Consider the following 25,029-nt stretch of genomic DNA (forward strand, 5'->3'; position numbering starts at 1 on the left):
GTTAAAATTATTAGTTTATTACTCATATTCTAATGATATAAAATAATTATTATAAAAATTAACAATTTTTTTATACATGATAATTTATAATTAAATAATAATATTTAATTATTTTTTATAGCCAGTGACCTAATTTTTTTTTCTTATGAAGAATAAAGTTTTTTAAGATCTAGCAAAATGATATATTTAAGATTCAAATATAAAATCACTTTATTAAACTAAAGAATCGCCCACCAAATCAATTCACGCACTTCATGATAAGTAAATGAATTTTAATGTATGCCACTCTAATTAAGGCTAGTTTGACGTGCGAACAAAATGAAACGTACGTGACCGTATCTTTTATTATTTTATGTATAAAAAATTAAACCTTGAATAGAAGTCTAATTTTTTTAACTTAGACGGTGAAAAGGTACAACGTGGGAAATGGGAATCAGGTTGGAAGGAACCTTGGAAGGCATGTAAAAGGGCAGGCTATTACTTCAATGTCTGTTCTATTTTTTTTATTTTTTGAGAGAACTCCAACGTCTATTCTATTCACGTTGTTTTCTGTTGTATTTTAATTTTGTATTATGAGCGTTAAATTGACGATTATCTCATCAATTCAATTAATTATAGTAGTAGATAACTAATAACAATATAAAATTTATAATTGTTCAACTTTATGTTTACAAAGTTGCAAAAAATATTTTTGTTTTTCATATATAAGAAAAGTAGGGACATATTATTTTAGGATTTGGAGTTAAAGTTTGTATTACTTTTGATGATATATAAATAACTATTTAGCAGGTTTTCTCTCAAAAAGGTAAGGGGATCCATGTTGTGAACTTGTTTGGACACTGAAAAGCAGCTAGAGTATCTTTGATGAACTCTCATTTAAGCCTATAGCACCATGTTGTGTTTGGACTTGGACTGCACAGAGTGAAAAATCTCTTAGGCCATCACAATATTATCACTACCATGCCTGTTAGGGATAAAACTACACAGGCAAGGTTCCACACTAATAATTATGTTATTAATTTCTACGTTGAAAAGAAAGAACATAAAATATTTTCTTTTTATAAAATATAATTCAATATTATATAAATAAAATTAGATTTTTTATATCAAATTTACATTTTGCAATATAATACTTATATATAATAGTTTTTTTATTAGACAAGTTACTAAATATTAATAAATTCTAGCAGTTTTTTAAGTATGTTATTAAAGACTCAATTTTTTATCATGTGTATAAAAAATACTTTATATAAAATATAATATATATTTCAGTGATTTTTCATAAGAGAATTAATCTTCAACAACAATCGATGTGAAGATGTCTTTTTTAAAAGAAAAAGAAACTATTAATCTTTTTAAAATAAAGGCTTAAATATTTGTTTAATTCTTGTAACTTTTTTTATTTTTTGTCCTTACCAAATTATTTTTTTATTTTTAATTCTTGTAAATGTTGTTTGTTTTATTTTTAGTCCTTATTACACTTTAGATGAGATAGCGATTTTTTTTTCACAATTTAAAAAATTATCTAATTTTTTTTAATAAAAAATAAAATAAATATAATTTATGATGACTAAAATAAAAAATAATAATTTTACAAAAACTAAAAAAATATTTAAACATAAAATAAATACCATTTTAGATTATTTTACATAAATTAAATAAATATTAATAAATAAATGAAAAAGAATAAGCAGTATTATAAAATCAATCTTATTATTAATATTAAGTTAAAAAATTATTATATTTATTTTAAGATGCAAAGAGTATAATATTTTCTTCATTAACCAAAATGTTTTTATGATTATTATCTGAGTCCTAGTTTTGCTTATTGCTGTCTGAACCAATTTTACTTCTTCAAGTTGCACAAGCAAAGTTCTCCCACAAACCTCTTCTTTCTCTTCCTCCCAAACATGTTTCTCTTTCTCTCTCTCTCTCTTAATTCCTGAAAAGCAAGTAGCTAAGGAAAACAAAAACATCATCACAGAAACTCACAAAGGAAAAACAAACAAACAAACAAAATGTCTTCTCCAAGCAAGCGGCGAGAAATGGACTTGATGAAACTGTTAATCCCTAATTTCTTCTGTTTTCCTTTTTTTTTTTACCTTTCATTTCCATTCAAGTTATAATCTTTTTCTATTTGGGTGTCTAAGTTTGACTCTGGATTCTGTTTTTGATTGTTGTTTTGTTTTTTGTTTTTCCTCAATTAATAGGATGATGAGTGACTACAAGGTGGAGATGATTAATGATGGAATGCAAGAGTTTTATGTGCACTTCCATGGACCCAATGAGAGTAAATTCTCCTTTGTTTTTATCTTTGTTACATGTTTTGAAGCTTTTTGTGAATTGTTTTTTGTGAAAAAAGTTGGGTTGCTATTGTGGGTATGTGGTAATTAACCATATATTGACTTTGGTGGCTCTAGATTTAGATTTGTGTGGCAACAATAAGATTCCCATATGGAACTCATAATCTTTTGTCTCCTTTTAATTCCTTTTCTGTTACTTGTATTGATTGCTTCGTGTGCATTTTGCAGCGTTATTGCATAAAACAGTTTCTGTTTGTTTTCTTATTTATTTCTCCTTTTCATATTGTGGCTTTCTATGTCCTAATATGACACTAATTTTTAGCCAGAAAATATTAGCATGAGTTTTTTTTTTTTTAATTTATGCTGACAGTTTCTGATTTTCCCTTTTGTTTATTGGTCTGTCCATGGTTCCAGAAATTGAACTGAGATTGAATGTTTTGGTTTGGGAAAGGTGCTGTTACTGTATTATGGACCTTAAATGTTTAGAATCTTCTTTTTCATCCTTGTGATGGTTGCTTGCAGGTCCTTATCATGGAGGTGTATGGAAAGTAAGAGTTGAGCTGCCAGATGCTTATCCTTATAAATCTCCTTCCATAGGCTTTATCAATAAGATCTATCACCCAAATGTTGATGAGATGTAAAAATATTGTATTTTTTAATATTGCTGCGAAACTCTATACTTTGAGTAGTTTGCCTTGTGTTAATTTTAAGTATTGTGTGCGATCATATTGGATTATAATAATTTCAGGTCAGGATCAGTTTGTCTTGATGTTATCAATCAAACCTGGAGTCCCATGTTTGGTAATGTTCTTTCTGTTAACCATATGAGAAAATATTTGTTTTTCTATTTAAGTTTTCCATTTAGAATTTTTTTGGTTCATCGTCACATGTCTAAATATAAGCATTGTTTTAGATCTTGTCAATGTGTTTGAGGTGTTTCTACCACAACTTCTTCTGTATCCCAATCCATCAGACCCCTTGAACGGAGAAGCTGCAGCTTTAATGATGCGTGATCGAGCCACTTATGAACAAAGGGTTAAAGGTATGGGTTGATTTTGAAATTTCATTTTCTGAATATGCATGTCTGTATTTGTTGATATGCACTTTCCAAAGACCAGTACCACAGGCTTGCTATGTTTTATTTGAGCCCTTTATTTTTATTCTTCCTTATTTGAGCTACAATTAAAATCAGGAGGGACGCTTGAACAAGCTGTTTTTAGTCCTCAGGGTAGTGGTTAAGGACTACAATGCAGTGCACATTCGCCTACACTCTCATAAACAGTTATAGCAACTCACTGATGGTTCTTAATCTCCTACTATTATCCAATTACTAACAGAAAAGCAATTGCTTCGGTTCTTCTATTTGACTGCAACATAAACTTTACTATCTCAAATTGTCATCTGCCAACGGAGTTAATTTTACTGCCATTTCTACTGCTATTTTTATGCTGCCTCCTATGATGCCATCAAATTCTAAACAGAAAAATGAGGCATATTACCTTATCTATGGTGTGCATATGGGTATACTTGCAGAAGAGAAGCTTAGGTGTTAAATTTATTTGTGAAAGAGGAGACACTGTCTTCATTCATGTTATATACCGCAATCACAAGCAATTGAAAAAAAGGTGTCTGTTTTCTAACCTGGCTAGGAGGCCAGGCCACCTAGATGTTTATCATCATTATATCACTTAGGAGATAATTTTTGAATCAACATTTAATTATGAGATAGCATGATGTTATCCCTGGATGACTTTGTTCTGCCAATGTGACCTATATCTATCTGTGTATAGTTGAAAACTCAATGTCTGTTATCCACATGTACCAATTGTTCACTCAAGTTCATACCTTATCCATAGGTAAGGGTTTTATTTCTCCATTGTTAGTCAGTCTTCTGTATCATGTAAAGTTTCCTCAGAGGCAGTCAATTGCCTTGTGCTGTGTGTATCATTCACATATTAAAACTAGTATCGAAATTTAGAATTATCCATCTTTTGTTGACTTTTATGAACACTAACTTGTACAAAGTATCACTTCGATTTGTTTATCTAGGCTTGAATTGATGCGAAAACCAATTTCCATATGATGCTCAGGAGCATTAATTTCTTAACATAACATTTACTCGTGTTTTTTTCTTGCAATTTCAGAGTACTGTGAGAAGTATGCTAAACCTGAAGACATAGGAGCTGCCACAGAAGAGAACTCCAGTGATGAAGAGCTAAGTGAAGATGAATATGATTCTAGTGATGAACAGGTTGCTGGTAAGGCAGACCCCTAGCCTTGCATGCATGTTCCTGTTCTTCTCATTCTATCTTAACTTGTGCATGATGTTCTAGTCATGTTAATTTACCTCATTAAATGAAATGTACTTGGTTGTGGATAGGGGAAAATTCTCCTTCCTGTTATTTAGTTTACCCTGTAAATAATGTATCATTGATTTCCTGATGCAATCTTATTTATTCTTAATCTCCTCAAGTGAATGGATTAAGTGCTTCTTTGGCTACACATCAAAATTTCTTCTACCATGGATGGATACGTTTCAATTTAATATTTATTGTTGATATTAATTTGGGCATACACTTCAACTGTGTTTTAATGGTTCAAAATTAATTATACTTAATTTTGAAACAAATGGATCTTATGTTGCAAACATAATATATTTCCCTATAAAAAAACATAATATATTTTAATATTTTGGAATGGGACTTCATTAAATGAATTTTTCAAGTTATATTTTCATGCATGTAAAAAAATTACTGTTAATTAAAAATAGTCATAAATATAATTTTCAAAGAAGGTATTATTAAAGTTAACAATTTTATTATATATAATGATAATCTATGATTAGATGGTAGTCTAAATTTTTGTTAGTTGGATTGACTTTTGAAAGAATAAAGAATGAAAGCGGATGAAGCTATTATTCTTTTCAAGTTTGGTATAATTAGTAATGCGATGGATATTCTATTCTACACAATGTTCCTAGAATTAAGGCAAGAATGGAAAGTCCTTTTATTTTTTTATAGAAGAAAGAAAGAATGAAAAGTTTAAAAGATGCTACTTAAATTTCATAATGGTAATTAAGATTACGATCTAGAATGGAATCATTCCTTCCACTTTAGAATGAATTGCCATTTTTTCATGATGATGGACATTTGTTTTCAAGTCAATTTTGTTTCATAGACCGTTTCAATCTAACCGCGGCATTACAAGTTAGGTGTTTTAAATGGATTTTCAAAAATTTTAAAGAGAACGAATTTCACATTACTATTTGTGGGGTAAGAAGTAATAAAAATAAATATATTTTAAATTTAGAAAATATCTTTTTTTTATCATAGGAATTGAACATGATAAAGAGAATTTATAATATTTATATGTCCTCCTCGACTAACTGAATTAGACCTTTAGCTTGAAAAAAAATTATTTGGTCAAATCTGATTTATTGTAAAATATTTTATTATAGTTACTCTTTTTAAAGCACTTCCCCTCTTCCTCTCTTTTCATGTATACACCTTCTGTTTTCTTTCTCCAGTTAACAATTTTGTTCTTTGCTGACTGCTGTTTTATATAACTACGAATATTTTCAAAAGAGCCAACTAAAGATTAAGAATTTTTGGTATTATTTAAATTTATTTGTGTAGCAATTTAATCATTAAAAACAATGTTCTTAAGGGACCTACATGAAAATTAATGAAGCTATAGGCCATACTTTAACCCTATAGTTTGTAATTTTTTTTACCAAAACGAGTTTAGATGTAGGAATATAAATAAACCACAGAAATATTAAATTTAAATGTTAAAAAATGCAATTTATAAGGCTAATATTTTTTGTTATAAAGAAGACTAAAAATGTAAGGTATCAAAAGTCAAGTATAGATCATATTAGTTTTTATGGAAATGAGATAAAGAACCAGGTCAATTTATTCATTCTTAAAGGATTAGATTTTCATTGTTCTTTATTTTTTTTAATTTTGGAAATGAAATAAAAGTTACCTAACTACATTTTATCCTCTGTAATTAAGGGATTGATGCAATAATATAAGATTTCACTGCATTCATGTGAATGAAAATTATCTATTTAATCGAAAAATTCATATTTAATTTTTATTATATATAAAAAAATTTTGGATCAATGATAGTCATGAGTGTAAAAAAGATTTAACTTTGATTAATATGTGTGGAGACAACCATAGTCTATGATCCAACACACACAAAGTCTATCTTGTGTCTCTAGACCATATTGTTATGGAGATGATTATGTGTTGGCAACATGTGTCTATTGTTTCCCTTATATTGATAGGAACATATGACGTGTCAGCTTCAAAACTTCTAGTCGTATGGTTTTCTTGAAGCGACAGAGATTACAAATTTGATCAAGCCCCTATGCTCATTGAGTTGATAACGAGGGATCTTTATGTAGATCTTGGTTGAAACAGGATCTTATTGTTGAATAACACCATATAATGTTATTAAAGAAATTAAAAAAAATTATGAATATTAACTAATAGACACAATAATGCATCTTTGTGTGTTTTTGCAAAATAAACGCGTCCATCTCTTCCCAACAAAAATAGATTTGAGAGAATCTAAATCCTATAAACCCGGTGATGAAAAGGATTCTTCCATGAAAAAGCACAACAGTGACAGAGAAACCATAAAAACACTATTTAGTTGATGATAATGGAGTCATGATGATATATACAAGATATTTTATTTGAGGCTCGTAATTATGTTATGTGATTTTTAAACTGCTTACAAAAACTAATGCTGCTTAATGAATCAGTGAGTGCATTTGTGCCAAATACACTGATTACTTATCCAATGACATTATCGAGGAAAAAGACAAATGAAAAAAAAAAGGTTATGCTATGTTGGCCTAGAGGAGTAAGAATTATGACGTGATGAAGTGCGCGTTTGGGTTGATGTTATCGATCCATGTTGAATCATTTTTTCTTGTCAAAAATGAGTAAAAGATGTTTTGTAGCTTTTTGTTTGATCCAAATAACATAAATTAAACTGCCAAATGGGAAAATTTTAACTGCTTTCATATAGCTTTGTATTGACTAAAGAAATCATTTTATCTACTCATAGCGGACAAATTAGAATATTACCAAATCATACCTAGACCGTTATCATGGCCACCACTGCCTGAAATTTAAAAAATTAGTCAACACATTTATATTTCGGAGTCGAAAGTTATTAGGTCCCAAGTCCAACGCAACAAAGATGGATCATGAATTACATGCATTTTAGACAGTTATATCCTATATAAAATCTTAAAATATCACCTTTACATTTTTATTTTTTTTTACTCATACAAGCAAACAACTATTTCACTTAGATTTTTTTATCAACAAATATTAGTTGTTAATTTTTATTAGTGAAAGATTTAAACTCACATTTTTTTTCTTTCCTTTTAATCACCGAGTCAATCTTATAATTCTTATTTGAGTTTGAGGACAAAATTACAATAATTAAATTTAACGAAATTTCATTTAGAAAAAAAAAATTGGATTTGTTTGGGAGGAGAAAAAGAAATGGAGTATAAAAATAAGAAAAAGAGAAATAGAATGAATGAAAATAAATGACAAATATGATGATTATTAGAATATTTTATTTAAAAGAAGTAGAAAAAAATATATTTAGATAAAAACTATATTGTCCTTGAGTATAAATATGGATAAACTAAAAAAGGATATTATAAAAAATATGAAAATGATGCTCTTTACTCATTTCCACTCACTTTTAAAGAGAAATTACTTTAGATAAATTTCATCATTTTATTCTTTTTACTCCGCTCATTTTCTTCCTACTAAAGAGTTAATTCTTTCCATTTCACCTTATTTCTTTCCCCTCACTTTATTTTCTTTCACATTTCCTGCCTATCAAACAAAATCAAAGGAAAGAAAAATAAATAAATAAAAAATGAAATAAATTTATAAGTTTGTCTTTGTGTCTTGTTTGGTTGTATAAAAAACAAAAACAAATATATTTATATAAATTAATGTAGAAATCTGTTGTAAAAAAAAGTATATATAAATTATGGGTATTTGGGTTATTTTATTGTTTAAATTAGCGTTCCTTCCCTTTTCTTTTATTCAAAATGACACATTAGAGATAATAGAGTGTGGAAGTCTTGCACTGTTTTTCCTCTGTTTATTCTCTTTTTCTCTTCCTAGTGTTCCAAACAAAAGAAGAAATAACCCTTGCTGTTTCGTTCTGGTATGGATATATCCATTTCGTGTCAAAAAGGGAGATCCTTTCCCTTTTCCTATAATCCAAACAAACAATTAACTTTTTTTTTTATTATATAAACGTCTCTTAATTTATATTAGATAACATTGTATACCTTTCTCGCAAAGACGCAAACCATACCTCTCCTGATTTCTTATGCATTTTTAAGAAAAGTCAAAATGATGTATTAAAAAATTTAATTTGCCCAAAGGTTAACGATCAGATATCCTGATAAAATAACCAATATAGATCTCTGCATCTTATGCCTATATTGAGATTCTGTGGATATTTCCAACTGTAATATACACAATACCCTGATTAAATATCCTTGTAATATTTAGCTTTCTGTATTATTATTTTATCCGGTTACTATCAGTTCTTTTCTTTTATTCTTTTGACACAAAGTAAACTATCTTGGCTTCTTTTTTTTTTTTTATGTAACATGATAATGAAAGAAAGAATTGCCACCTAGGTAAACAGGACCCTACCAGAGATGCATTTTTTTATAGACTAACATGAAACAAGGGATTACTATACAAAAGTTTCAGCTATCATCTAAAGAAAAGTTTTAATAGCTGTAGCTGCAACTGCACGATGAAGATATCCAAACAAAAAAATTGGAGAACTTACATTTTAACCATTTAGGTAGCCGTAAAATGCACTTTTTTAAAGGCCTAATTCTATATTAACAGTATGGGGGTAAACTCTATGAAAGGGCCACTAAAATTCTTCCTGAGACTAGTAGCAATATGTCCATTATTTACCATCCTTATATCCCGAGAAAGGGAAACCCTATGTATGGCTTGGTCTTCTCTTCCCAGAATCTGTTCTTAGCCTTTTTACAGGGTTTGCCCAGCCAACTGACCCACCAGATCCATTTGGTTGTTGAGATGGCTGGCCAGCCCACCCTTGTGCATGGGAACCCTGTTGAGTTAACCTAGCTTCTTTGGGGACTGAAGATGGACCTGGAGTTCTCATGCTAGATGGTGAAACAGGACCAGTTTTAGGTTTCACAGCAGATTTCTCCCTGTCATTTCTTCTCTTCTTGCATACAACAAGTTCACCCGGATGCGCGAGCAGTGAAGAATCTTCCTGCTGTTGCTCCCTGGTGCTGCTGCCCCCACCGCTTCCAGTTCTTGATTCCCTCTGTGGCAAATGAACTTTAATTCTGTTGTTTTCACCACTAGAAGCTGATCCACGTTGCAGTGACCTCTGTGAAGGGTATGACTCGGTTTCCATCTCGTTTATCAGCCTGTGCCTCTTGCTTTGGCTAACAGCCGCTTGCCTTGGGGATGTTACTGTACCAGCAGCAGCTTGACTGGAGAAAGAAAGTGCACTTCTTGCATCTCGGAAGTCCGTGTCAGGAAATGCGATTTTCAAGATCTCAAAAAAGAGATCATGAACCTTCCTTGCTTCAGTTCTTACCTGCAAAAATCAATATTTTTAACGTACCTCAAATATTTTATATGGTAAATTCTAGTAGAAATCAGTAGAGATTATATAATCTTAATCGCATTATCTAAATCAACAGTAGCCTAGAACATCAGGCAGTAAAAGATGAGAGACATCAGACATTCCACATTTGACAGCAAATTTGCAGAAGAATCACTTCGAAGTTAAGAAGTATTGGTCAAATGGAATACAAAGTAAAACACGTAACTCCTGTTAAATTTTCATTTTTAAACAATCAGGATGTGAATAGAAGCACATTGATATTAAGAATCGGAACCAGGAATTTTCATTTCAATAGATTTTCCTCTTTGCTTGATATTAAAACACAGGATATGTTTGAATTCGTTAAAGACATTTAAATCCATCATAAACATCATCAGTATGGTGATACTGTTCGGACAACTATCAGCAAATGCCAAGGATAAGATACGCCAAGAAAGGAGAAAAGATGCAATGCCAAGGATAGGAGTGATTGATTAGTCTCTGGACTTCACTAAAAATACTTTTTAGATTTTTGTTTTGAACTTTGGCTCAACTAGCAGAATATATAACTACAACAAAAAAGAAACAATATCTTCAGGAATAAATCCGACCAGCATTTGAGAACTTAGTGGTTAAGTGTTTCACTAAGTTCATTGAAACAAAAGAAGAAATAAACAGTTAAAATGCAGTTAATAATATTATAGGAATAGGATATAATTCATAATTAAAAAAATAAGACTTCAAACATGCATATTCTACTAAGCTTATATTTTGGCTTGGATAAAAAGATCCAATGTGTTTTTCCTAAGTAACTCAAGATCAAACATCTAGATTTCTTCAAACAAAAACCAAGCATGCTAAGTTGTTTTTGGAAACTGATTAGTTTCCATCTCGAGAGGACAAGTTAGTGCAACAGCTTCCACCAAAATCCAATAAAGTACAGATCCAGATAAGAAACCTCACCTCATGTGAAAAACCATAAAAATGCATTGCACTCTTCAACATGAACTGCACATCAAATACAAGCTCCGTTGCTCCATTATACTCAAATTTATCAATCCGCTGATCAATCTTTCGCAGATCTAACAGGCTGTTTCCAGATCCAGAATTTTCAATCCTCTTCCACAAATCCATTAACAAAGGCACAATCTCATGGCCTTCCTTGTCTATTCTCCTTTGGAGCTTGCTAATTACATTTTTGCACTGCCAGTACAGAAATCAAATTCGTTTAAAATACTTTTAAGTACATGAGCAAACATGGAAATTTGAGAATAAATTTATATAGCCTGCAAAAAGTCCAGTCAAACGAAATGAGCAAAGTCAAATATTTTCAGGACTGTAGCTGGTAAAGATACCTCAGCAACTTTGTTTTTTAGGGGGGAAGGGGAAGTTGCCCCACTCCTAGGATAGGGCATGCCATAAGCCTCAACGAGTACTCATAAAGGTATTCACAGTAGAAAAGGACTCAAATGATCCACCAATGAAGTATTGCCAAGAGTTGAACCCAAGACCATTTTGTTTATTCAACAGTTGGTGAACCCTCATTGGCAACCATATAATTTTTTATTATATTACTTCTGTTGTAAATTAAGAAAAATTAATAATGATTTCTGATTATTCTCATTGTATGGAAGAAGAAGACCATTCCATAAGGAAACATATGACCATCACCGTAGAAAAAGATGCAAGATTAATCAACTAAAGATCCATACCCTTCTCTGGATAATTTCAGTCATCTTAGTGCCATGTGCTGAAGATCCACTTGAATTGATAGGTTTTCCTTCCCAGCTTTCTCTGGAGTGGTCACCAGCATCTTGTGAAGGCACAGACATGCAATTCAAACGGCTTGACTTTGGAGATCCATGTAATTTGGATGTATTGGCAACTCTCCTTGAAGGTAAGGTTCGCTTATTTTTTAACGCTGGTGTGTTTTGTTCATGCCTGCTGGCATTGGAGTCACCAAATAGTTTGGATTCTGGGTCAGTCCTTAGTTGCGCTTGATATTTGTGGTCTGCTTGGACTGCCAAATGAGATGCCATTTCACTACCAGATTTTTCTTCAGGTCTTTCAGTGGCATGGCGAGGTCGAACACGAAGACTGCGTTTACGTTTAATCTTCGGTTTCTGCAAAACTTGTTCATCCTCACCTTCATCACGATCATGAATCCAACTTCCAGACTGTTGATGGTCCATGTGAGAATCACCAGATACTGCAATTTCCCCTTCCTCTAACTCATCTGTCTGCCAAAAATCATCATAAAGATATTTAATAAGAATGAGATACAACAAACAACTACTGAAAAAAAAAATCGCAAGTATAGCAACATACCATCCTTTTTGAAATGGAACTTGGCCTAGCATCTAATGCAGAGAGGGATCCAAATTTCTGAGAGGAGACTGATGGAGATACTATCTGTCTCACTCTTTGACTGTCTGAGGACGATCCTGAGGTGCCAGCTTCTTCAACCATCTGATTGTTTCTGGCACTTTCTAAAGATTGAGGAAATTCATATCCAGCATCACAAAGCAGACCATCTTCCAATTGATCTTTATCAATGGTCTGCACTCCATCAGCCATGCTATACCCATCATCATCAAATTCTCCCATTTCTCCTTCTTCATGTGCATATTCATTTCTTTCATCGGAACTTACTTCAGAGTATTCCAAAATTTCATCATCCAACTCTTTATAATTAGGATGTTTTTTTCCCTTGGGTCGTCCCCTTTTTCTTTCAGAACCAAATTCACTTGATTCTATGCCAATACTACCACCCAATAAAGTATTCTTTGATGATCTTTTTGATAGAGCACCAATAGCAGCATTTACTTCTCTTGTATTGGCTCGAAGCCACTTAGGCACATGATCATATCGTGTCATCTCCTCAATCCAATCAAGTTCATCATCCATTTGATCAAACAGTTCAATTTCCTCTTTACTCCTGGCAATCATGCGATTTACCTCCTGTAGTGAGGGAACATCATGGACAGTTTCTTGATACCTTTCTTCATCATGTAATAATGTCTCCAAAGTCAAACGCCTCTCTTCATGTGTTGTTCTTTGATCAAACCGTCCAGCATTAATAACCTCATCAGCCATATCTATCTTATATTGTTGAATATTGTTCCTTATGAGGCTCTCAATGGACCCCATGTAGCGATCCTTACCTGCAAGTTCATCCTCCATATCAACAGTGCCTCCACTTCTCAGTTCATCTTCCTTCTGATGACTAGCGATTTTGTCAACAACAGCTTCCATGTATATAACTTTGACTTCTCTTTTCTGTCCAATACGATGAGCTCTGGCCACAGCCTGCTCCTCATTTTTAGGGTTTGGATCAGGATCATAAATGACAACCGTGTCAGCAGACTGAAGGTTAAGGCCTCGTCCGGCAGCTCGAATACTGAGCAGGAAAATGAAACAATCTGAATCAGGGCTATTGAAGTCCACTATTGCTGATTCACGGTCTTCCAAACTAGTAGTCCCATCAATTCTTCTGTAAACAAGTCTTCGCCACTGTAGATATTCTTCCAAGATGTCTAGAAGTTTTGTCATGGTACTGAAAAGTAGAACTCGATGTCCAGTTCTTTGAAGTTTTATTAGGATCCTATCCAGGATCCACAATTTCCCACAAGATCTTACAATGAATTCCTTAGATAGATCACTGAAGAATGGGTAATTAAGCAATGGATGATTGCAAGTCTTGCGCAGCTCCATGCATCTGTTGTTTAAAGTTTTATATTGCTTCACCTGGTATGCTGGATTCCTATGAAGCTTGTGTTTCTCATCCTCAGGATCAAGACGAAGGGTACCAGTTGATTTGACCCAATCATAAATGGCACTCTGGACAGCTGACATTTTACATTTCAGAACTATGCTGACCTGCAATGAAGCATTAATATAAGCATTTAGAAACCAGAGTATGAGTAAGTGGTCAAGTTAGGGCGCTATAATCCCACCTTAGGAGGAAGTGAGCCTTCAACATCTTCAACACGACGCCTGAGCATGAAAGGCTCAAGAATCTGATGAAGTCGATGGATAATAATGACTTTCTTCTCTGTCTCAAGCCAATCATCCTCTACATTTTGAGTGGGACCTTCCTTTTGAAATGGTTTCGAAAACCAATCATTGAAGGCTTTCTTATTATCAAAAACTTCAGGAAGAAGTAAATTTAAGAGAGACCAGAGTTCCTTCAAATCATTCTGCAGAGAAAGAAACACACCATTAATAATTCCATAAAAAAACTATACTGTATCATGTACCTATTATGATTTGTCAATAGCCATCAACTTAACACTAACATATAATCATATTGAACATACACCTCAATGCTCTAAACATGAAATCATTTATTGTGTCAAGAAAACCACATTAAAATTATAATTATTTGTAAGAGAACTTTGACCACATTAAAATTTACAAGTTACTGCTAAACAAGCACAATTAACATAATCAGAAATATAATTGATCAAAGGGTATGCTAACAAGAGAACTTATTCACGCTTTCAACCAAGGTTGTCAAACTCAAGAGATTAGGTAACTCTTGCAAGAGTTTATCTAACATAAAAAATATTAAAATATTTATAAAAAACATATATACATGAAACATTCAAACACAACAAACATTATCAACCAGTACACAAATATGAATTGAAAACCAACAAAGAATATTATCAGTATGCTGAAATATACTCTATTATTCCCAATTTCCAATATTTTAAACGCTGAAATATACACTCAAGCCCCAATATTTCATCATTTCTCATACACCAAAATATACTCCCTGCTCCTTAATAGTCCAGACTCATATCAGTTCATTTATGACACTAAGTGTTTGGTCTAACTGGCACACATTAAAAATCAATGAATACATACATTCACAGACATTACCATATACAATAATGCATAATGAGTAAAGGCAAAGCAGACCTGTAATGGTGTTCCTGTCAAAAGAAGACGTCTTTGACAACGATATCTATCAAGATCACGAGCTAAAACTGAATCTCTATCCTTCATTCTCTGTGCTTCATCAATTATGATATACTTCCAGTCAATTTTTGAAAGTTTTGACCGGTCATACATGATGAACTCATAAGTAGTCACAAGGACATTAAATTTCATAGCACAAACCTCCTGCAATTGTAGCAAAAAGGAAATTCAGCAGTAAATAACAAAATACTCTTAACATTTTGAGTGATTAGGTGAGGCACACTTACTTGGGAAAATAATTTTGATCGATGATCCTTGCTTCCAACATAAAAAATGCATGAAACAGATGGCAACCAATTATAAAACTCACTCTGCATAATGAACAATTTTTTTCAAGTTAAAACCACAATATCACATAGAAAGGGAGTATCCATCAAATGAATAAATTGAAAGCTCGCCTTCCAGTTAACCAAAACAGCATTTGGGACTATTATAAGATGTGGGCCATAGTTTCCTTTAAATTCCATCAAGTAAGCAATCAATGCCATAACCTAGCAAGAAAGAAAAAAATTATTGAAGGAAAGCACAAGTACTACAGTATATGATTATGTATTACCCATAAAAATCTAATATATCCCACATAAGACATAACAAAGTTAGAAAGGAACTATGAAGTCACTCAGCTGCAAAAACAAAATTAATGATAAACATTTTGTCCAATCAAAGCAAGAGCAACAAAAAAAAAGCATAATACTAACCTGTACAGTTTTGCCAAGACCCATCTCATCCGCCAAAATTCCATTTAACTTGTTGTTATACAAAGAAAGCATCCATTGCAAACCAACCTTCAAAAATATAAGGTATCAAAGTCTTGAAAACTTGCTCAAGACAGCATAAAGAAATCACTTAAAGAGTACTGTTTCATATAATGTAGCAACCTACAAGCTGATAGTCTCTCAATGTTCCAGCACGTAACATTGATGGCTGCCTTATGACTGTTTCATTCACAGCATGGGCAAGGTTGTAATACCTGAAAGTAGCCAAAATGGTAACGATTCAAGCATCAGATGCATAATTATACAAACAAATTAAGTAAAGTTTTAAAATCATAGTTGCATAAACATTTTCAAGACATTTTAAAACACCAAAAAAGATCATAAAAACATTATGAGCCAACAACTCTCACTAAAATGCACCTCCACTCAAGAATTTGTGCAAAAAGTCAAGGTGGAAACTAAAATAAAAATAAACTAACAAAAACGCACTTGTTGACAGATGAACTGTCTCTAGGAGCATTCATCTCCAGAAAACGATTTCTAATCATCACTTCCTCTCCAGCACAAGCTGCAGCTGCTCGGACTTCTTCTTCAGAAAGACCCTTCAGTAAAAAACAAATGATGGATCAGAGGCGTGTAAATACTCTTAAAGAACATGTTCCAATAGTACAACCTCCAAACTAATTTGTATAGAAAAAGGGGGGAAACATAAAGACTTTTCTCAAAACATTGGAAGAAGAGGAGGGGGGAGGGGGGAGGCAATTTTATGAAGCATGCCTGCAATCGAGCAGCGGCTGCAGCGGCCTTTGCTGCTTCCTCCACTTCTTGTTGATTTTTAGCAGCCGTTATCTTACTTCCTAATTTGTGTAGATACTCTTCAGTCTGGGTTAAGAAAGTTGAAAGAACAGCATATCTCTCTGCAGCATCACCAGGGATGCTAGTCTGCTGCTCCAGCAACATCTCCCTATATCTGTCAACATCATTGTTTTTTAAGGCTTCCAGCCTTTTGTTTCTGTCATCATCTTTACGTTTTGAGAACTCCCGCAACATCTTCTCATGATATTTGGCAACTCCCCTGTTGCGGGCTGTACGGGCATCACGAATGGCCCAGTGAGCCTCAAGAAGCTTCTTACGCCACTGAAATATAGATTTGAGTTGCTTCTCCCTTACTGCTCTCTGAGATGCCTGCACTTGTCTAGCAAGTTCCATGCGCTGACGTTCACACAGCCTAACAAACTTGCGATATGGCCTATCTGGCATTGCCATTATCTCTTGTTGCTGTTGATCAATCTCATCCCTTAAACGTGCCTGAAGATCTACTAGGCGAAGCTTTTTCTCTTCAATTTGGAGCCTCAGCACAAGATCTGGCCTAATTCTTTTCCTCTCTAAGTTTACTGCCAATAAACCTTCAATCTTTTTTAAATTTTCTGTCCTTTTCTTGTTAAGTACTTCCATGCCTTCCTCAAAAAGAAGATCTTTGACATCATATGCCAGTGATAAGTTATTGTTGTTGTTTAGCATCATTGATGACCCAAAGGAGTCATGTTTCCTAGTAAAGAAAGGAAAATCAAATAGAGGTCCATGATATTTTCTGGTTGGTCCCACATCCTTTGGCTGGGGACCAGTGCTCGTTTGTGAAGGTTTCTTAATTTGCATTGTGTCGGATACAGGAGCCTGCGGTGCAATAGCCTTTCCCCTATCTAATGCTAACTCGTTTCTAACAGTAGTATTATTTACACATTCACCATCCTGGTTAGACTTAACAGAGCATCCAATTGATTTCTGGTCTTTCTTTCCAGCAGATAACGTTGGAGCAGATTCCTTTGACACAGGTGGTGCAACAGCTTGAACATGAACTGGGGGTACAATGGATTTCTCATCTCTGGCAAAGGATTCATGCTTTAAAGAACTCTGACCATTAATACTAGGGATAGACTGTGGCTCCTTGGCACTGGACTCAATTGGGCTTATTTGTTCTGCCGCAATATTTCCAGCAGGTTTGTCTTGGTTTTGTCCTCTTGCAGAATGATTTGGCTGTTGCGCCTGCATCTCAAGAGGTGGTGGAACAATAGCCCGAAGAAGTTCTTGAGGCAGAGTACCTTCTCCTTTCTATAAACCAACAGAAAACAGAAAATAAGGAGAATCTCCTTTCAGATTATGCACAGTATATCTTTTTCTAGGGCTATATAAAATTACAAATAGCACACGAAGACATAGGCAGAAAGGTGCAGACAGACTAGACAGAATGAGAAAGGAATCAGAGATTTAACCTTCAGCCGCCTAAATGCTAGTATCTGTGCTTTCAGAACATGTAGTTGTTGCTTTGTAAAATTGGTTCGTTGCTGAGGCATCTGAGCTGGTCGTCCTTGAGATTTTGCAGGATTACCCAAACCCCCTTCATTTGTTGGACCTCCAGCCTGAGGAGCAGATTGGTTTAACTGCCTCGTGTACTGCATTTGAGGAGGTTCTGGACCAGATGATGAAGTTTTTGCATTCAGAGGATGGTCTGCACCTAAGTTTGTGTTAGCAGAAGACTGCTGAGAATGCATAGAGGGCATACCATTTCCAACTACTACTGGTTGCCTCGGAGGAGCTTGAGACTCTCTGCCATGAACATTGAATTGCTGTGTTGCCATGTCACTAGAGTTACCAGCTATACCAGCATTCGTTATTGAGCCAAGATGGCTGGATGGAGCTGTCTGCCTGGCTTTTGAAGAGCCTGACTGCCCAGACATGTCACTGGATGAATTAGCATGTGCTGAGCTCTCACTTGCAACTGCTGGAGAAGTAACCTGCTGCTTTGAAACAGGAACAGGTGATGACTGAGCACCAATGTTGCTCTCATTGACCTTTGATTGTGAGACCATCCTTGACTGCATCAGTGGAATGAGCTGCGCCATTAAGTGTGCATTTGCAGGATGTGATAAGTCTATATTACGTTCACGTGCCCATGCCTGCATAGCCTGCAATTGAGCAGATACTGCAATCTGGGTGTTTACAACATTTTGGATGCCCTGCTGTGTTTCCGGTCCTTGCATGGGTCTTATCATATTTCCAGGAATTAAATGTCCAATGGTTGGTCCCTGAGTTGAAGGCTTTCCTTCACTCTTCTGATCAGGTGTCATTTGTTGTCCTTGGTCCATTTGCTTGTCACCACGAGCACCACGCTCAGATGAATTCCTAGAGGATGATCCTTGACCTTGATTTGCTGCCTGCATAGACATAATGTCCTGCATTTTCAAATTTCCCATACGCATCTCCTGATCCTGCAGAGATGCAGAGCTTAACATTCCCATTTTAGTTTGCTGCTGTGACTGAATTCCTAAAGTAGGCCTTTGTTGCGCAGCATGGAGAGCATATTGAAGGTATGCTTGATGGACAGGATTTAGCATTTGCTGCTCAACACCTTGACCCCTTAGCTGGATATCCTGGTTGGAACCAAGATGCAATTTTCGAGGCTGCTGAGGCAGTTGCATGGCACTAGGAGATGAGAAATTGTTACTCCCAAATACGCCCTGAATTCCTGCTTGATAAGCTAAAAAAGCTTCATTCCCTTCTGGTTTTCTAAGCAGTTGCTGTTGAAATGACTGCATAAGTACACAGGTAAAAATCATGATTCCATAACACTAATCATTTGGTGAAAAGGTAGCACTAAAAGCAAAGCAAATATAGGATCATAAAGCAGAGTTCACTGATATCAAAACAGAAAAGAGTATATGAAAATTCTCAAGTATAACAAGCTCATTTGGTTCCAAAACTTACAACCATATTCACGAATTAAGATTTACAGGGGGAAAAAAAGGTAGGAAAGACAATTTCATGGGATTTTACATAAGCTACTTACAATATAACAAAAAACCAAACATAACCACAAACATGGAAGAAGAAGACCGTGATTATAACTTACGACAAATCCCAAATCACCATTAACACAAAACATACAAAAAAGCAGTCATATATTAATGATCAAAACATTTTGAGAAAGAAGCTGATATAATGAAAATTTTCCAATTTAGATTTGCAATAGATGCAAAACTGACAACCAACAAGAAACAGATGATTTGAAATTACTGACATCACTAACGTTTCACTACTCATAACAGTAAGTGATAGGCAGCAGAAACAATTAAGGCTAAGATTGATATTATGCAGAAGCTGACGAAACAACACTTTTAACAGTTCCAACTTGAGTTTCTCCTGGTTGTATAATCTACATTCAATTCAGCATGTTGAGACTACAACTACAACAATAGCACCTGAATAGGAGGCCCGGTGTGGTGAACGAAAAACACGAACCTCAAGTTTTACTAACCAAATGTAACCTCATTCTAAAAGGAAATCCTAGGAACACACAGAACAGTTAAGTTTGCCAAAATAACTAAACGTCCCACAGGAACATAAAATAAATGCAAAAAGACCAATTAGTTAAAAAATTCAAACACCACAGCAAGGTTCAGCTTGCCGCGATGGAAAGGAAACTTTGGCTGAAAAAACTGACAATGTCAGCAGCACTCAATTGCACCAACCCCCAAGTTCAATGCTCTTTCCAGCACACTCTCCTAAATTAGTAAAACATGCCTTGTTTGACTCCTCTTGTACACCTCAAAAATTAATTGCACTTGAAATAAACAAACCACATACCGGACAAAACCAAGTCAGACAAGTACGAGGTTGTCGTCCACCAAACACACACACACAAGCACAAAGTCTCACTTCAACACAATTTCCAACATGCACGGAACTCCCAATTTCCCAAAACCCCCTCAAGTGTAACAACACAAGTCATCAAAATTTCAAAACACTAAGCACCACCACCACCACTTATCAAAGAAACATGTTTTCTACAATTTTCAACGAAATTCAGCTAAAACCCAAAATCCAAACCTGTCTAGAACCTATTTGTTGTTGTTGCTGCTGCTGCTGCTGTTGCTGCATAGAGTCCAACCCCAACTGCGACGCTGAAGACGACGAAGTCGGCGACGCTGCGGCCGACGACGTTGTCGTCCGCCCCGCCGACCCCACTCCGGGGTTCCGGCCGCCGCCTCCGCCACCGGATTGCATGCAAACTAGCTCACAATTTCAATGACACACACGTGCCAGCGAAGAAACCCCCCAATTCGGGTCACTCTCTCACTACAAATTCCCAAAATAAAATAAGTTCAATTTAATTTTTGGGGAAAAAAAAAGATAAGGAGACCCCACAAAAGGAAAAAAGAAAAAAAAAACTCAAATCCTTCCAAAATTCAAGCGAGGCACTGAATAAGAGAATCTTTTGGTTTCCCACAACGCATTAGCGTCCACCATTGCTTTCTCTCTCTAGCTGGAACCGATTTTCTCTCTCAAAAAATCGTAGATCGGAAGGGCGTGGAGAGAAACGAAGTTGGAGCTGTTGTCCGAATCGGTGAGTGTGTGTGATGATTCCACTATGTGAGTCGCACGCGATTGTGCGATTTTCGGTCAAACCCTAACCACCTTTTTTTTTTTTTTGTTGAGGTTGAGGTTTGGTAGTTGACAGAGTGAAAGAAGGGTGTGTTGTGTGCGCCTTTATGCCAAAAAACATAGGGAGGTAGGGTCGAGTTCCCCTCGGTCACTGATTTACAACGTGTCCATTGGCTAAAGCTAACTATAGTTGCTTCAACTTAAAATACTTAAGTATATTTGAGACATGTATTTAATTTTTGTTTTAAATTTTTAATAATTATTTTGTGTTGTTTTATTTTATGTTTATGTTGTTAAGTGATAACATAATATTATTTTAATGACTTTTCTTTATATTTATATATATATATATATATATATATTTCATTAAGACGATATCACCTCATCTTAATAATAATAGAGACATAAAATAAAAATTTTAATATATTAGATTCGAGACAATAAAAAAATCTATCAAAGACTCAAAACAAAAGTTAGATATATATTAGAGATTTAAAAGTTATTTAAGCTTAAAATCAATCATAGGACATCACCATGGATCAATTGATGTGAAATTATTTGAATTTAACTAGAGGTCTTGAATTCGACTTCAGTTAAATGTTTGAAGGGAGAGTTTATTGTTCATAGTGATTCTACTCGATTCGAATAAAATTGTCTCCAATGAAAAATATGTGGTCTAAACAAAAAAAAAATATCAATCATAAATAAAACTCAATTCTTCAATGTGAAATTAAACATGTGAAATGTAAAACCAAATATAAGTTAACTAATATTTGGATGTGACTTTAAAGAATCTAACATGAAATCAAACATGCGCTAAAATCATGTTTAAATTCCTGTTAGAAGTTAGTCAAAGGGGACAAATATACTTGTGATTTTTTTAAGAAGAAATTATAGTAGATTTTACTTCTAATGTACTTTTAAAAAAGATACAAAATGGTATCCAACCATAAATTATGATTGTGTTTGGATTAAAGTTTGGAAGTACTTTTGCGAATTTCAATTTAAACATAAATTATTATTATTTTTATACTTAAGTTACTTTTAGACTTTTCTAAACTTTAATCCAAACATATCTAAGTAAAGTAGACATACAAATTACCAACCTGCAATGTGCAGGCGAATTTGACTTTGGATTTGGGAATAGGTTTAGGAAAGGCGGGCTTAAAATTTTAAATCTAACTTCATTCATATTAGGTTTTGTTTGGTTTCGAAAAATTAGAAGAAAACATGCATTATTTTTCTGAATTTAATTTATTTGTGTATTTTTAATAAATAATACATGAAGTTATTATTTATGTTTAAATTCAATTAATATACAAATTAATAAATAAAAGTGCTCTTAATATATATATATATATATATATATATAATTTTAACTTTATTATTTAAATTATTTAACCATTAAAACAATTATTTCATATCTTAATCATTATAAAAAATAAAAGTATAAAAAAAATCTTAATTATATGTATATAATACATAATATACAGCAGGGTGAGTTTTTCATTTAAAGAGAAGGAGTTGCATACCCGACCATAACTCTAGAAGTGTCAAATGGGATAGCCTAATTCAATCTGCACTTAACCTATCAAAAATTAAGGTTGGATTAAACCTATTTTGAGATTGGGTTGACAATTGAGTTGGATTGACCAAAATTAAACAATTATTAAAAAATATTAATATAGAAAATAAATTACTTATAAGTTGACTTACCAAATAAATAAATACATAAATATAAAACATAATATCACAATCACGATAGTATCTTACTGGCTTCATTCAAATGCTTTACTTAAGTTGTCATCATGAGTTAAATAAGTATATTACAAAATGATATTACAGAAATTTATAACAATTCACAAATATTATATTGTAGATGAACTTAAATATCAACAAAATTAATTAATTTTGTGATAATTAAGAAAGTTATTAATATCCTTTTAAAAAATAAAATTTTAAAAAATTATTAACATTTAAGAAGTTTAGTTAAATTAATTAAACATGATATGTGTAATTTCCTGATATGGTGTTCAATTTCAACCCATAATCCCTTACCCATTAGGCTAGCAAGTTATATAGGTTGAATTATGCAAGTTAAAAGGTTGAATTGTATAACTCAACATGTTTTGGCGTAAAATAAGTTCACTTGTTTAGGTTGAATGCATTTTGACATCTATCCCGAACTTCATTTTTTCAAGTCATTGAAAACTCGACACTGACTCCTATCTAAGCAGTTTTTTATAGTTAAAATTAAGTCAAGTTTAATAGATATGCGTAGATTTAGATTTAATTGTCATGGCTAATATTAACTTTTTTTTCATTCTTTCTTTCTCTCTATTTTATGTATTTTTAAAAGGAGTTTATGTTTGGAAAAATTAACACTGGAGTTAGGTTGAATGAATTTTTAAACCAAACTAGTAATTTGTAGTTTCAAACATAGGTAAAATCTGTAAATATATATATTTTAAAATATCACTGTTAATGCTATATTAGATAAAAACAACTTAAAAAGTTAGTTGAAAACTAAAAAATTAATTAAAAAATAAAAAATTACCGAATAGCTACAAGTTATTAACTAAAAAGACACTTATTTATTACATAAATAAAAGTTATGATTTTTTACTTATGAGTTTCACCCACGTAATGATTTTAATTTTTTTAAGAAAAAAAATTAAACCCTTAATAACTATTATAATTAGGATATTTGATTTTCTAATGAGATCTCAAAATATATTTTCAAGTTTCGATCTTTTTGAACCGAGTATAAAATTAATCATTAGTTATGAGTTTAATCAAAATTAAAACTCACCTCTACTTTCCAATAATATATTTTGTGAAGATTGTCTCTTTTAATTATTTTTTTACCCATGATAATTTTAGTATTTTTAATTTATTTTGTGACAACTTTTGTGAGGTTTGAACCAGAATAAGAAAGTATTTTAGTTCTAATAGTTTTAACCCTCCACGTCTAATAGAAAGTAACTTAAAAAAAGTAATATATAAACTCATTTGACTCATTCTAATAGAGTTCAACATTTTTATCCAAACATAATCTTCAATAAATAATACTTGTATATAAAACTAAAAAATAAATAAAATATCATAGAGTTATGCATGCAATACTTACAATTTCTTGTAGAACTTAAAGAAGACACCGTGTTGAAACTTGAAAATACGAGACCCCTACTTGTGTTAAGAAACCCCATTTGCTGGTATATTTGTAAATTTACACAAATGATGGGTCAATTAATAGTTTGGATCTGTAGTGGGAAAAAGGAAAAAAAAAAAAAGGGGGGGAAGGAATACAGTATTCTTTTCCGCAATTCCGCTTGTCCATTAATCCATTTCAGTTTCAATTTTGTTGTGCCATGTTTTCTTTGTTATTTTTGGGTACCATGTGTTTTAACATTCTCAAAATTTGGTTAAAATTGATGAAATTTGATGGATTTAGTTCTTGATCTTATATCTCACTTTGGTTTAATTAGAGATTAAATTCATCATATTTCAGAAATATAAATCTAAACCTCTATTTTAAAAATATATGAACTAATTAAACCAATCGATATATAGATTTTATCCTTATTATTATTTTGTTGACACTTCCGATCAGACAAGCTAGTCGTCATTTCCATAAAATTAAAGTAGTTTTTCTTAAAAAAAAAAAAAAAATAGATTGAATAGTGATGTTTTGACTTTTAATTCTAAACAAATCATTGTCCTGCTCCATAGGCTAGGCTACTAGACGTAAGATAGCTTTTTAAAAAGGGGAAATAGAAAGAGAAGATGAGTATATAATTTTTTAAACCGAAAGATGAAAATAAATTTTTAAATATAGTTTCTTATCATTTATTTTTTCTCAAGTTTATTTACTTTGACTTGATTATTTATATTTGGCAACAACTACTAAATTAGACTAACAT

At 32.9% G+C, this 25,029-nt stretch overlaps 2 protein-coding genes across 3 annotated transcripts; one reads left to right on the forward strand and one right to left on the reverse strand.

The window, feature by feature from the left end:
- Positions 1-1,782: 1,782 nt before the first annotated feature.
- On the forward strand, positions 1,783-4,775 carry LOC100804969 (ubiquitin-conjugating enzyme E2 5). Of its 2 annotated transcripts, none has more exons than XM_003548621.5 (6): positions 1,783-2,062; positions 2,211-2,290; positions 2,826-2,940; positions 3,052-3,104; positions 3,217-3,345; positions 4,448-4,775. In XM_003548621.5, the coding sequence occupies exons 1-6, from the start codon at positions 2,019-2,021 to the stop codon at positions 4,576-4,578; spliced, it is 552 nt and encodes a 183-aa protein (XP_003548669.1). In that variant the 5' UTR covers positions 1,783-2,018; the 3' UTR covers positions 4,579-4,775. The 2 variants fall into 2 exon arrangements, with proteins under 2 accessions (XP_003548669.1, XP_006598954.1); XM_006598891.3 differs by lacking the exon at positions 4,448-4,775 and adding an exon at positions 3,496-3,590 and having other exon boundaries at positions 1,815-2,062.
- A 4,241-nt stretch (positions 4,776-9,016) lies between these two features.
- LOC100807104 (ATP-dependent helicase BRM) lies at positions 9,017-21,283 on the reverse strand. Its single transcript, XM_003548623.5, has 14 exons — positions 20,552-21,283; positions 17,938-19,254; positions 16,445-17,776; positions 16,157-16,269; positions 15,834-15,921; positions 15,650-15,736; positions 15,350-15,442; positions 15,179-15,262; positions 14,892-15,095; positions 13,922-14,164; positions 12,294-13,844; positions 11,678-12,205; positions 10,929-11,168; positions 9,017-9,956 (listed from the first exon to the last, which is right to left on the reverse strand). The coding sequence occupies exons 1-14, from the start codon at positions 20,726-20,728 to the stop codon at positions 9,324-9,326; spliced, it is 6,690 nt and encodes a 2,229-aa protein (XP_003548671.3). The 5' UTR covers positions 20,729-21,283; the 3' UTR covers positions 9,017-9,323.
- Positions 21,284-25,029: the final 3,746 nt, after the last annotated feature.

Source organism: Glycine max, chromosome 16 (genome assembly GCF_000004515.6).
Source record: "Glycine max cultivar Williams 82 chromosome 16, Glycine_max_v4.0, whole genome shotgun sequence".
NCBI lineage: Eukaryota > Viridiplantae > Streptophyta > Magnoliopsida > Fabales > Fabaceae > Glycine > Glycine max.

What these genes read in the sequence shown, in the direction of transcription:
- LOC100804969 (XM_003548621.5), top strand. Translation starts at nt 2,019, where the DNA reads ATGTCTTCTCCAAGCAAGCGGCGAGAAATGGACTTGATGAAACT. An exon ending in GAAATGGACTTGATGAAACT is followed by an intron (nt 2,063 to 2,210) that starts GTTAATCCCTAA and finishes CTCAATTAATAG; the next exon opens with GATGATGAGTGACTACAAGG. An exon ending in CTTCCATGGACCCAATGAGA is followed by an intron (nt 2,291 to 2,825) that starts GTAAATTCTCCT and finishes GGTTGCTTGCAG; the next exon opens with GTCCTTATCATGGAGGTGTA.
- LOC100807104 (XM_003548623.5), bottom strand. Translation starts at nt 20,728, where the DNA reads ATGCAATCCGGTGGCGGAGGCGGCGGCCGGAACCCCGGAGTGGGGTCG. An exon ending in GACAGTTCATCTGTCAACAA is followed by an intron (nt 15,922 to 16,156) that starts GTGCGTTTTTGT and finishes GGCTACTTTCAG; the next exon opens with GTATTACAACCTTGCCCATG. An exon ending in CTGTTTTGGTTAACTGGAAG is followed by an intron (nt 15,263 to 15,349) that starts GCGAGCTTTCAA and finishes TTCATTATGCAG; the next exon opens with AGTGAGTTTTATAATTGGTT.